Source organism: Trachurus japonicus, chromosome 13 (assembly GCF_045865225.1).
Source record: "Trachurus japonicus isolate A0001 chromosome 13, Traja_1.0".
Lineage (NCBI taxonomy): Eukaryota > Metazoa > Chordata > Actinopteri > Carangiformes > Carangidae > Trachurus > Trachurus japonicus.
Genome location: NC_140919.1, coordinates 28,294,034 through 28,306,421, shown reverse-complemented (window position 1 = coordinate 28,306,421; position 12,388 = coordinate 28,294,034). Strand labels below are relative to the sequence as shown.

The 12,388-nt window shown below is 41.3% G+C and overlaps 2 protein-coding genes across 7 annotated transcripts; both read right to left on the bottom strand.

Annotated features, from left to right (window-relative positions):
• Nucleotides 1-2,966: 2,966 nt before the first annotated feature.
• Nucleotides 2,967-6,431, bottom strand: sertad3 (SERTA domain containing 3). 6 transcript variants are annotated; one of them, XM_085795754.1, is made up of 4 exons: nt 5,412-5,549; nt 5,165-5,240; nt 4,219-4,622; nt 3,281-4,107 (listed from the first exon to the last, which is right to left on the bottom strand). In XM_085795754.1, exons 2-4 carry the CDS (start codon nt 5,194-5,196, stop codon nt 3,527-3,529), a joined length of 1,017 nt encoding a protein of 338 aa, XP_085651880.1. In that variant the 5' UTR covers nt 5,197-5,240; nt 5,412-5,549; the 3' UTR covers nt 3,281-3,526. The 6 variants fall into 6 exon arrangements, with proteins under 6 accessions (XP_085651881.1, XP_085651882.1, XP_085651876.1 ...); XM_085795755.1 differs by lacking the exons at nt 5,165-5,240; nt 5,412-5,549 and adding an exon at nt 6,293-6,431 and having other exon boundaries at nt 2,967-4,107; XM_085795756.1 differs by lacking the exon at nt 5,165-5,240 and having other exon boundaries at nt 2,967-4,107; nt 5,412-5,650.
• A 1,233-nt stretch (nt 6,432-7,664) lies between these two features.
• blvrb (biliverdin reductase B) lies at nt 7,665-11,492 on the bottom strand. Its single transcript, XM_085795757.1, has 5 exons — nt 11,321-11,492; nt 9,565-9,726; nt 8,774-8,863; nt 8,348-8,479; nt 7,665-7,892 (listed from the first exon to the last, which is right to left on the bottom strand). The coding sequence occupies exons 1-5, from the start codon at nt 11,403-11,405 to the stop codon at nt 7,738-7,740; spliced, it is 624 nt and encodes a 207-aa protein (XP_085651883.1). The 5' UTR covers nt 11,406-11,492; the 3' UTR covers nt 7,665-7,737.
• Nucleotides 11,493-12,388: the final 896 nt, after the last annotated feature.

Genomic DNA, 12,388 nt, shown 5'->3' with positions numbered 1-12,388 from the left:
TTTCAGTTAACTCAAGTATTCTGAGATCATTGAAAAATTGTCTCACCAAGCGTTTCTCAAGATAAACACTTAAAAATGGCAAAGCTATGTACCTTTGTAATCTTTTCTCCATGTGTTAAAGGGATAGTTCAACATTTTGGCAAATTGGCCCATTGCCATAATCGCTATAGTCATAGCAGTAGGTTCGTTACCTTTAATTGTAGGTGTAAGCTATTTTCAGTACGGCGGAGCGCAGCAGCTGGCTGCTCAGAGCTACGCTATGGAGGCTAACGGAATTTCTTGGTTTCCCTCATTAAACTCATCAAATTCAACATCCCAAAACTCCACAGCGCTTTTGTAGACAAGTTGTGACCTGCACAACCACCACGCTATGAGATAATGACGGAACGATACGAAACGGAGCCGTTTTCGAGGTAAATACAGGGTAAATACGGAGACTGCTTGCTGAAAAACTGTCCCTGAACGCAACGCGCATCAGCGGTTTTGTATGTATTTACCTCGAAAACGGCTCCGTTTCGTATCGTTCCGTCATTATCTCATAGCGTGGTGGTTGTGCAGGTCACAACTTGTCTACAAAAGCGCTGTGGAGTTTTGGGATTTTGTATTTGATGAGTTTAATGAGGGAAACCAAGAAATTCCGTTAGCCTCCATAGCGTAGCTCTGAGCAGCCAGCTGCTGCGCTCCGCCGTACTGAAAATAGCTTACACCTACAATTAAAGGTAACGAACCTGCTGCTATGACTATAGCAATTATGGCAATGGGCCAATTTGCCAAAATGTTGAACTATCCCTTTAAGAGAAATTTAAACATGTCAAGACATTTTTCCCTAATATGGCTTTAAATAGAAATTGTCTGTTTTGTTTAGATCGGTGTAAATAAGTTACTGAGAGTCAGGCCTTATTGTCTTTAAGTGCTCAGCTTCACCCACTCTACAGCCTGAAGGTCAATTAAAAAATTAATTAATTAAAAAAACAGAAACCTCTCTGGAGACTTTCTGTCTGTCAGAAAACCTGACAATCATCCAAGCATGGTAAGATCCTCTAAATACACAACTGCATCTTTTCTTTACTGGAACAAATTCAAATATCAGATGAGATGCAATTTCCCCACTATATTAATCCACTCTCAGAATTAACCCAGCTTTCTCCACCAGACTACATTCAGTCCTGCGTGACACTTTCCTGCTTAACATTAAATATTTAACAATGAAACAAAGCACATTATTTCATTTTTGAATTTTATTAAAAACATCAGTACAGATAAACAAATACATCTTTTAGAAAAAATGTCTAAATACATAGTCTGAGCATTCTGCCCTTGATCTTAAAACATAACCATTAAAATATTTGTAGAGAAAATAAAAGTAAATAAAATAACTGCCATGACAGTATATTAATATACCATTAGTAAATTGTCAAATATGGTATGACATTAAATTACTCATCTTGTTAACAAAATATGCCATCTATAATTTGAGACTGCATCTGCTGTTCAGTAAAGGACCTTTGCATAGAGAGCAACTCTGATCCATAGACAGGACATAAACGTACAAAAACCCAACAAACAGATATCACGTGCTTCCTTAAACAATTCATCACAGCAACTCGTGTCATGCGTTTTCGCAGTGTTGGCTTAAATGATAGATCAATACCATCAACTGGCTACGTTTCAGTAAAAAATATCTATCCTTTTCTTTTAACAATATTCACTGACAGAACATTTTATAGGATCAGACTTTATGTGTTAACAGGGATTCATTTGGCCTAATCTTCCCTGTAATGTTACTGCTTAATAATACAGAGGAAAGCCACAATAAACCACACACTGACATGACTGAGACCTATAATGCATATTATTAACAAAAGTGCAATAATTCAGATGTAAACCAGATAAAAACATGTGAACTTCACTATAACAAACAGAAAGTGACCTATACTGATGAGTTAACAACTGTTCACAGGGAAGTCAGCACCGTCCAGACTCCGTCAGCCAATGTGGCTGAGACTGTAGCACCATGATAATCACCTAGCAGGGCTGATCAATAATGCTACATCTGCACAACAGAAACTGTTGCGTAGTGGTTGTGACTTTAAATAATGTGACGCATACAGGTGGCGACTCTGTGCTGTCACATTCAAACTCATGAGAATGTTTTGTACACATTCACAGTACTGCAAACGTTCATTTAATAGAGTCACCTATTAAAAGACATTAAATACTCTTTCTGAGCTGGACTGTGCACTGAGCCATGACAGAACAACCACGTATTGCTGTGTTTCCTGAGCTGCACAGCTGCACTCAAGTCGTCTCTGAGAGGAAACATCTCAGAGGAAACTAATTCTGGTTTCGTGCCTGTCAGCCTTTAGAGGAGACAGGGCTTGGCAGTCAGCTGGTTGAGCAGAACTTAAGAGTTGTGCTTTTTCCACTGAGTAATATTCAAGGAGTAACTTTCTTTACTGCTAACACAGGAACACACTAAATGAAATGTAATCTTAAGTGTACCCTCCAAATACAGGTAAGTGAAATATAACTGCTGGTGAAGTGAATGACAAATCTCACAATTCATACACACTTGTGAAACCTCTTTTTTTCTCCCCCCCAACTGAACATAAATACTAGTTCTTGCGGATTTGTTCTTCTGGCCGAACCACTTGATATCATAAATACGAAAGGCTTTTCAGTAAATAAAAAGCTAATTTTCCAGGATGCTCCTACCTAATCCAGACCGATCTCTTGTATCATGTCCCTGTTGTAACTAATTGATAAATATGTTAAAACATTTCTTCACAGAAGATCTGTCTTATAATATTAGTGTTTCAACCAATTCCAACACCAGCCAAATCACATTCTCTCAGAACTCACTTGTTAACATTTTACACTTACGCTGTTTAATGGGATTTGTCCCACGTGTCACTCACTGTTCAATACACTGCATGAATTAACACCAGTCCATGACCGGTTGCTCCTTTTTCATTCCTCTCTATAACTCTGGATGTTCAATGTGAACACACTTGAAGCTGTGATGCATCCAAAAAATTTCAGGGCAACACCGCTGAAGCAGCTGTCAACTCGGTAATTTCTCATTTGCCGAGTAAACTCTGCTCTCCAGTCAGACTCCTCCCTTCTTTAGTTCCAATTAGCTGAGTCACACTGAAAGCAGTAATAACATGCTTTTCAGCAGGTCATTATTCACAGATCATTTGTGCCTAAAACACAAACTCTTCATGTTACATGTTTGTGTTACAGTAAGAGCTGCCAGATGCATCACAGCTCCACCTACTTGTGAAGCGTTTTCTGTCTTGGACATCAACCATTTCTACTTTTCTAGAACATTCGCACTACTTTCTAAAGCCCATAATACACAATTTCTTCAGCCATATAAAAACAAAAAAGAGAAAATTTGACATGTTTGACAGTCCAGCCCTTTTGCCTTTGACTAATCAGTTTTGTCCACTAAGTAAGCAAATGTTGATCGGTTCCTTCCAACTTAAGTGGATTCCTCCTACATTTGACGAAGACGAGCCTATCACGACTCCACCAGGATCTCCATCAGATGCTCCAACTCAAGTCCGTCTCTGACATGATTATGAGCAGAGAAGGGCGAGGACGGTGGTGAGGAGAAAGGAGGTGAAGAAGATGGCGAGGAAGACAAAGGGCTGAAGGAGGAGAATGAAGGAAGGCACTTCAGATTCTGGTTGAGAGAGAGGGAGAAGGGGTGTAAGGAGGGCGAGGAGGGAGAGAAAGGCGGCAGGTAGCGAAGGAGATCATCACCAGCTGAGTATCCGGCTCCACTGCCTCGGAGCCCGAGCACCCCCATGTCCCTCTCCAGCAGAGACGTGTCTATGTCCTGAAACAGATCCTCAACAGTGAGGTCACTGAGGTAGCTGGACCTCATCACTTCCATGTTGCTCTCCCGTACCCTGCACTCCTCCTGCTGCTGCTCCCAGCCGCCTCCGCCTCCATAACCTCTGACCTCTGGTTTAACCCATGCAACACTTCCCTCAGGCCTGGACAGGTTCTCCAGGGACCGGAGAGGCGTCCGCGGAGCCACCTGAGGGCTCCCGTCAATGGTAGAGTCCAGTGCAGTGAGAATGGAGGAAATGGCAGCTGAAAGGGAGAAATCAGGGTCAGTGGACATTGATCCCCAGTCCTCATCTTCGTCTCCACCAGACAGAGGGACATTTGATGCATTTAAGTGGTAACTTTCAGGACACCTACTTGTAACACTATTTGAGGCATAATTTGAGGAGACCAGAGGGCAGCTGTTAAGTGCTGGGTCGCTGTAAGTAACGGCAACTGCAGAGTGATGTTTTGCTGCAGGAACTCCTGTGGACATACTCTCCTGCTCTTCCTCTTGGATTGGTGAAGGACTGAAAGGTGACACTTCCATGTCCACGGCGGGCGCCCCACACGCTTCCAGGCTGATCTGCCTCAGCGTGTTGGCTATGAGAACCGACCTCCGCAGACTGGGTTCAGGCAGCTCCTGGCCACGCTGATACTTGCTCAAGGAGACGGAGAAAACAAACTCGCGCTGGCTCTCCCAGGTCGGGCTGCTGCCGTCAGAAACCTCCACATCCTCCATTGGGAATTTACGCTTCTGCCCCTTCATGATCATCTTTAAACTGCAAAGGAAGACATAAACTGGTAAGTTGACAGACAGTAAACTGACAGCAATAATAAATCTACAGTAAACATGAATGGTAAACATTTAGTAAATGTGATAAATTCTCACTTTCGCCCTCGGCAGAGGAAACCCTAGGTTACTGAAAATGTGTCAAATAAAATCAAAACACTGGTGTGACAAGCCACCCAAGTATTTGATTATTATTTTTAGTATTAAAACAAATAGAATCAATCAATTTAACAGTATTGATCCAGCACAGGATTGGGGGAATTTGCTTTTTTTTTAAATCTTTTTTTTAATTACAAATTATATATTTGTGTGTGTGTGTGTTTTGACATCCAGTGGTAGACAGAACAACTCAAAATGACAATGTTTTAAACATACAAAACAACATTAGCCTAATAGGAGAGTGTCACTATCTCGTGCTCGTGTTTATTACTATTTTCAAACATTTGACAATCTAATGACTTAAACTCTCCTACCAATCACACAAATATTAAATCAAAAGCCTCGCGCCTAAATGCAGGACCGTAGTGTTACCTTTTGTCAGCGTTTTGTATGAAGTGAGTCATTCAGTGAGATAATGTGGGTTGGGGGTTGTGAGCTTCATCATCGTCTAGGAGGGAAAACACAAACTTTGCTGAACAAGGCCTAGCAGCGAGGCAACTCTACTCAAACTGACCTGAATTAGTTTTGATAATAGACACGAAGACTCGTAACGTGGTTAAAGCACCGGCACGGTGACTTTTAAACAGTTTAAAAGTAAGGTATCTTTAATCAAACAGACCTGTTGAACCACTTCCCGTCTCTCGTCGCCGTCGCTTTGGTTAGTGTTTCGTTATCCGACTTCCTCCTCAAAAAACTAATTCAATGAGACGCGTCCTGGTCGGTGGTTTCAGAAATTGTTCGGCGTTTAAAAAACTATTCTAAATACTTATTTCGGTCGAAACACCATGATTTAAAAGTCTAAATGTTACAGCTGAGCTGAGCTAACCGACCGGCTCGCCTTTCTCCCGCCCGTGATTTGAGTTACACGCCAAGAGGTTTTCAGTTGGGGGCTGGATGTGTCGACGGGCATTATGGGTAATGGAGTTTTTACATTACATTCCAAAAGAGTAATTCACCCCACACATTTGCATCAAATACATTACATTTCAAATATTTAAAATAAGAATGATAATACTGTATAAGTGTACTGTAATATGTATACCCATTCACTCATTCCTAACCTAATTAATTGCCATCCACACCAGACTGTCAGTTTTTTTTTATTATTAGGCTACATTGCACTGACGTTAATTCTCAATGATTACATCAACAACAGGAGCAGGAGACCCATGATCCTGTCGTCGCCTTCTCAGGCGATTGTACGACAACTACAAAGCATGATAGCCTATGCATTACGCAAACTCCAGACCCCTAACGTTATAATTCAAATGAATGTGACAAAAGACTTGAGGAGTTTGGATCACCGGACTGATCAGCAAAGTAAAACAATCGGATAGCTTTTTTTTAAACTGTACATAAATATGATTCAGACACAGCAGAAACGTCTGCAAATTGCATCCTATAATTGTACACGTCCACAGGAGAAATCACTTTAACTCTATTAAAGCGTGCAGTAGGCTTACTATAAATCAGTAGCCTATTTCAGCCACATTCATTTACCGCAGAACTTCAGTCGCCACAGGAGAAGACAGCCAGTGAACTCAGCTACGTCCTCCTGTCGTAGTCCATCTCAACATGTCAGATCTTTATGTTTAGGTTTAAATTCCACCACTTTCTCCACACGAACAACCAGCGAGTCAACTTTGAAAAAACAGCTATAGGCTCCTCCTCAGCCTGAGCATTGGATTGGACGGCAGTGGAAAACATCAAGTGATCACAGCACAGAACCGGTAGTCTCTTTCAAAATAAATATTCACACTGGCAAATATGCATGCTAAAATGCTTAAAATCTAATCTAATACAGCCTAACGTATGCGTTGATCGGGACGATTATTTCTATACTTTGAACACACAGTCACGCTCAGGGCAATGGCTGAAACTGATGGCAACTACCAAAAACAAAACGTCTAAACCTTCATCTTTTATTTTGAAGGCTTTCTTGTATTGAGATGGCGCGTGGTCGCTTGACACATTTTTGTTGGAGGGAGTTGCACAACAGCCACTCATCTGACCCAGAGCGATCGCTCTGATCTGACCCTCAGAGACGGACATGCTGATAAGGTGATACTGAACTGTACAAGACATGATAGATCAGAAACCCCAAATTAGTTTTAGACTGTAATCCCAACAAAATCATCCCACCGGACTGGAAAAACACATTTAATTTCACTGCTGTGCATTTAGACAGACTACTAAGTTAATTTTCTTCGAAAAGCTATATTCTTGAGGGAATGCAAGTGCTTTTTGTGTGTATTGAGGTACTATACTTAATTTAAGCAAAAGTGACAACTATGGAGTAGCCTACTTTTGCTGCTGTGGCCTTATAAAACAACAACAACAAAAAAAGATCTGGGGTGCTTTGAGTTTGAAATGACATGCATCATCAGGTGCCACTTTGAAACCTGACTTGTCTGTAAAAACAGCTTCTTTTCACACATGATCTACTCCAATGAATGGTATGTAATTCATAGCTGTTGCTCAGTCACTCGTGCAACAAATGCCTTGTGGGTATATCCATTCACATGAGACCTCATCATTCACCACAACTATTTCTACAACAAAGTCTTTATTTTCAACAGCCATAAAAAATAGAGCCACTGTAGCACAAAATGGCGACAGTCACCTTAATGTTCAAAGTTGGGAAATACATTCAATATGTAGAGACAGTTCATGTTAAAAGACAGACATGATGTTTAGAAATGTAAACAGCTGTAGCTGTAACTGTGCAGTTGGGCACTTGTTTTAAAATGTCTCCTTCACGCTACTGATGATAAAAATTAAAATTTATTAAAAAAAATATAACAACCAAAGCAGATCCTGCTCAATTATGGTCAACAAAGCAAAAGCAAAGCTTTAATGGGTTATTTAAAAAAAAAATCAACAAACATCCTTCCCTCATTTTATGTCTCAGCATGTGGTTTGCATAAGCAATGCTTCTTTCAGGGTTATTTGTAATCTCCCCACACTCCAATAGTCTTGCCGTCCCACTCTGATGTGGACAGACACTTAACGAAGAAATGTCCCAGGTCATGTTTAGAGATGGCTCTTCCTTTTAGCATGTTTTCTGCCACCATGTACTTCTCTGTCAAAGGGAGGTCGCCTGGAGAGAGAAACAAAAATTAAAATACAAATATAAGATATATATAATATATGAAAAAAAAACTACTCAAAAGCGTAATAGAGAGTTAAATATAACAACAGGGCAGCAGAGTGTGGTGTTTGTATTGTATGTATTAGAGAGCAAACCAAGACAAATTCATTGTCACTTGTTGACATGGCAATACATTTTCTGACTGACTGACTGACTGACTGACTGACTGACTGACTGACTGACTGACTGACTGACTGACAGAGTCTACAAATATTCATGGGTGAAAGTAAATATCTTAACTTTGCTTTGTAGCAATCACAACTTCACAATGTTTTAAGGAAAAAAAACTCTATGTGCGTACATAGATCACAAAAAAGTGCTTGGAGCATAAAATTCATCAGATTATCAGGACTCTTCTTCCACTTGTTTGGAATGAAAGCTCTAAGTCTCTGCTTCCTACTGACCACCGATGTGAGGAGGCATGGCGGCCACATAATCCAGCCCTGACGTTTTCAGCACTGTGTACATCCTGTCATGGTCCTCAGTCACAGGGACCAGACGGGGCGGGACTTTGGCGCGATCCCACAGCAGGAAAGCTGGAGGGGAAGAGAGGTGAAGAAAAGAGCATAACGGGGGAAATTGTATGTCAAATAGGATGAGAGAAAATGGGAAGAAGGATGCAAGTAAGACGGCGGACAAAGATGATGAGAGGACAAGAATATGAACGGAGAAGAAAAGGGAAGAAGAACATGAGAAAAGAAGGATTTATTTCCAGTTGTCCTCCACTGCGCAGATGTTCGTCAAAATAAATCTTTATTCACTTCCCTTATCTTCTACTTATAATTGCCTTTATTTGCACTCTCTCTCTCTCTATCTGCAGTGGATTGTACCTGACATGCATCCGATCACCTTGCGGATCCCGCGAGACTTCATGGCCTCCACAATGTTCTTGGTGCCTTCAGACATCATAGTGGTTGGGCCTGTGGGGTACACAAAAACATTTGGGATTACACTGATTATTTACCTGATTTGCCTTGTCAAGAACTATGCCTCTCAACTCTGACTGTTTACTCTCGTACAGGTTTTTTACTGTGTGGCATTATACACCTGCTCCACTGTATTTCAGAGAACTACAGAGCAGAGTACATACATCAAAATTCGTTTTTAATAAAATAGTTATAAAACACATTTTGATTTATTGTACCTTCTTTTGAACCCTGTCTTGTACCTATATCACCTGCATGTTACTTTATTACGTAATTTATCTATGATTAATCAAATTATCATTTATTTGATCAAATGTTGGCCTGCCCTGAAGGCTGCACATTGTCTTTAATATATGTCACACTGTAAATGCCATCCATCCTTTTATACATAATGTGTTTTAGATTGTGTCAAACTAATGTCACACAATGTCATAATGCATCTTGTGTAAATCTTGTGGCGCCCTCTAGTGGACATTTCACATTACTACATCATGAATCGTCCTTGTGTAAGGTGATCATGGTCAGTTGTGTAAGGAAAGGTGAACTTTAAAAATCACACATTGCCCAGTCATTAGTGCAATGCAACTGGTAACATATATAAAAAATATATATTTCTATATTATGTTTATGAGATGTTTCCCTCTCTTGTAACATTTTCTGGGTCGTGTGACCTTCCTTGATCTGTAGAGCCTTACTGAGGTCGTTCCTGGTGCCCAGGATGATGATAACAGCATCCTGGCCCTCCATGGTCACCTTCACATCGTCTTTATTCAGGACATCTCCCACCACCACCCTGGACGCTTTGTGGTCAGCAGGCAGCTTGGAAGGATCCCGCACCAGCACTGTCACATTGTACCCTGGAGGAGGAAATGAATAGCAACACAACACAATCAGTTGAATTATATTTCCATATACTGTATCTTGGCAAAGTCCTATGTATGCAATGGCTGTGCAGCCTTAAGACATTCAAATTTGGTTATATATGACCTTTCCCTACCTATTTTGTACAGTATCAATCAAGTATCCCTCAAGTTCATGGATAAGACAAGGTGAAAAGAAAGTTTTGGACAATATGGATTGAGCTTTGAGTTCTACTTCCCTTTCCATGTTGCTCAAATTCAGTACAACGAAAAAACGACTGAATTAAAAACTCTTACATGTTACATGTGACCCTAGATTAGAGAGTCAGATCAAAATCCATTTAATTCAGCAACGACAACAGCAGGGATTGATCCTACCGTCTCACACTGATAGCCTAGTAACCCTCATAGTGAACTGTCACTTTCACCTGTCTGATGAAAACAGAAACATGACACGGCTGCCTGTAAAATTCAATGGCATGACATGATATCAACTTCTTCAAACTGGACATAGAAAAAGGAGCTCAGTAATAATTTCCCGCCTATATCTGAAGGTGATCCCGCCCCTCCTGAACAGCCAAGATAGTGAACATCTTCTGCTATCAGCTGTGCCAATGTGACTCAGCACAGCGCTGAGCTGTAACGTCAACCATGACTCAGCATTTTTTTTACCCAACCTCAGCAGGAGGAAAAGAAATGAAAAAGTGCTGCTGAATCAAATTAATCATATGACATACTGTATGTGATTGTATATGTGCTTGTGTGAGTGTGGGCCTGTCTAAAGTTTATGTCTTTGAATGTCTTTAAGACATTTCTGCCAAAAATAGAGCATACTGCAGCAGAGACTAGGCTGTAACATTGGACCATATAGCCTACCAATGTTATAGTTCATTGTATTTATAAATAAACAACACTTAACCAGTAATAGATTTACAAAACCACCTCACTTCTAAAAGTTATTGATTAAATTATAGTGTAATGATTTTTTTGCAAACTTATAAAGGGTTTAAGTATGGCTATTGATCTCTATGATCATATGACAGTTTATAGATGTCAACTGATGCTTCAAAATATATTTGCACAAGGGGACATTTTGAAAAAAGAATTATGTAGTTAATATGTACTACGCTATGTTATGACTTAACTCTGAAAACTGAAAAGTTAAGACAAGCACAATTACATAACTTTAAATATTATATTGTTTTATTGCCCAACTCTAAGGCCATAGCAGAGTCAGCAGAAGTCCAAAACTGACACTATGAAGTCTAAACTATGTTATTATCAATAGTAGCCTATCATCGATCATCTCATATTAGATTATAATTAATCTTAAATAGCTACAGCAAACTTCTTTTTGACGATCCAGTCCAAAAAATCTTTTTGACTCTTTTTGACAGAAGACAGCTGACCATGTGTCACAGTAAAGTTTTCAACTTTGTCAAAAACTGACACCACTTATTTTCTCTTAAAAATTGAACATCATAATAATAACACGACCTTGCATGTTATAACAGACATATAACGATATAGTGGCACAAACATTCATCACTGATCTGTCCCTCTCTGCTCCTCTCTCTCTCTCTCTCCTCACCTGCAGACACCGCTATCGGCAGGGTCGCCAGCCCGGTCATTCCCGTGGCTCCAAATATCGCGACGTTTTTGACGGACTCGGACATTTTTTGTAATAAGCGAGATCCCCGATACAGCGACAGCTCGTCAGTGAAAGTGTGTCCGAGGCAGAAGCGGCGCTTTCACCTCAAAATAAATGTGAACATGTGAAGAAATGATCTTTTAGGTGACAGGAAAAGAGACTTCCCCCGCCTCTCAGACTCCTCCCCCCGCACACAGAGTTAAAGGAGCCGCGCTCTGTGAATGCTGCTGCTGCAGCCAGCCTGTGGTTAGTTGGTAGTCTACAGCAGCCTTTCTCAAAGTGGGTGCCGCGGCACCCTGGGGTGCCGTCTGACTGCGTCAGGGGTGCCGTGAAAAAAACTTCTGACATTTCATAGAATACATTCTTTTTACATATAGGCCTATGCAAAGGAGCCGTGTCCACCGGACGCCCTTTTAACCCGCCCTCGGCGGAAAAAAAGCTCTCGGGTCGGGGCTTCTCTTTTTTTGTCGCGGCGCTCAGAGCGCTCAGAGTTGAAATAATCAACTTTTGGAACAGCGCCGCACTTATCAAGCGGCTCGGACGTGAGGCGGCTCGTTTCAGCAGCGTTCAGAGAGAGAGAGGGAAAGGGAGGGAGAGAGAGAGAGAGACCGCTCCGTGGACACAGTCGTTGGTCACGGGCGCTCAGAGCAGTAGGGGCCGTGTCCACCGGACACAGGACGCTATGAAAAAAATGCGTCGTACAGACAGGCACACATCACGAGTCACACCCCCTCCTCTCTCCAGTGGATCTGTGTCCGCTCTGTTCCGACTCCGGTGCGTTTGATGTATAAAAACACTCTGCAGTGACACGGTAGAAACTCTCTGATTGAGAGAGTCAGAACGGAGCGGAGACGCCGGTGGATTCATTTGAGCGCGTGCCTGCGCGCTGCGCGCATGTAGACCTTTCTCTCTTCCTCTCACATTGCGGATTATTGTGTGCGTGTGCGTGTGTGTGCATATGTAGGCTACAGAGGCACCTATGCACCCTGCATTTACAGTTTGTATTAT

What these genes read in the sequence shown, in the direction of transcription:
- sertad3 (XM_085795750.1), bottom strand. Translation starts at nt 5,196, where the DNA reads ATGACTCACTTCATACAAAACGCTGACAAAAG. An exon ending in ATACAAAACGCTGACAAAAG is followed by an intron (nt 4,623 to 5,164) that starts GTAACACTACGG and finishes CTTCCTTTGCAG; the next exon opens with TTTAAAGATGATCATGAAGG.
- blvrb (XM_085795757.1), bottom strand. Translation starts at nt 11,405, where the DNA reads ATGTCCGAGTCCGTCAAAAACGTCGCGATATTTGGAGCCACGGGAATG. An exon ending in GCCGATAGCGGTGTCTGCAG is followed by an intron (nt 9,727 to 11,320) that starts GTGAGGAGAGAG and finishes TTCCTCCTCCAG; the next exon opens with GGTACAATGTGACAGTGCTG. An exon ending in CATGCCTCCTCACATCGGTG is followed by an intron (nt 7,893 to 8,347) that starts GTCAGTAGGAAG and finishes TTCTCTCTCCAG; the next exon opens with GCGACCTCCCTTTGACAGAG.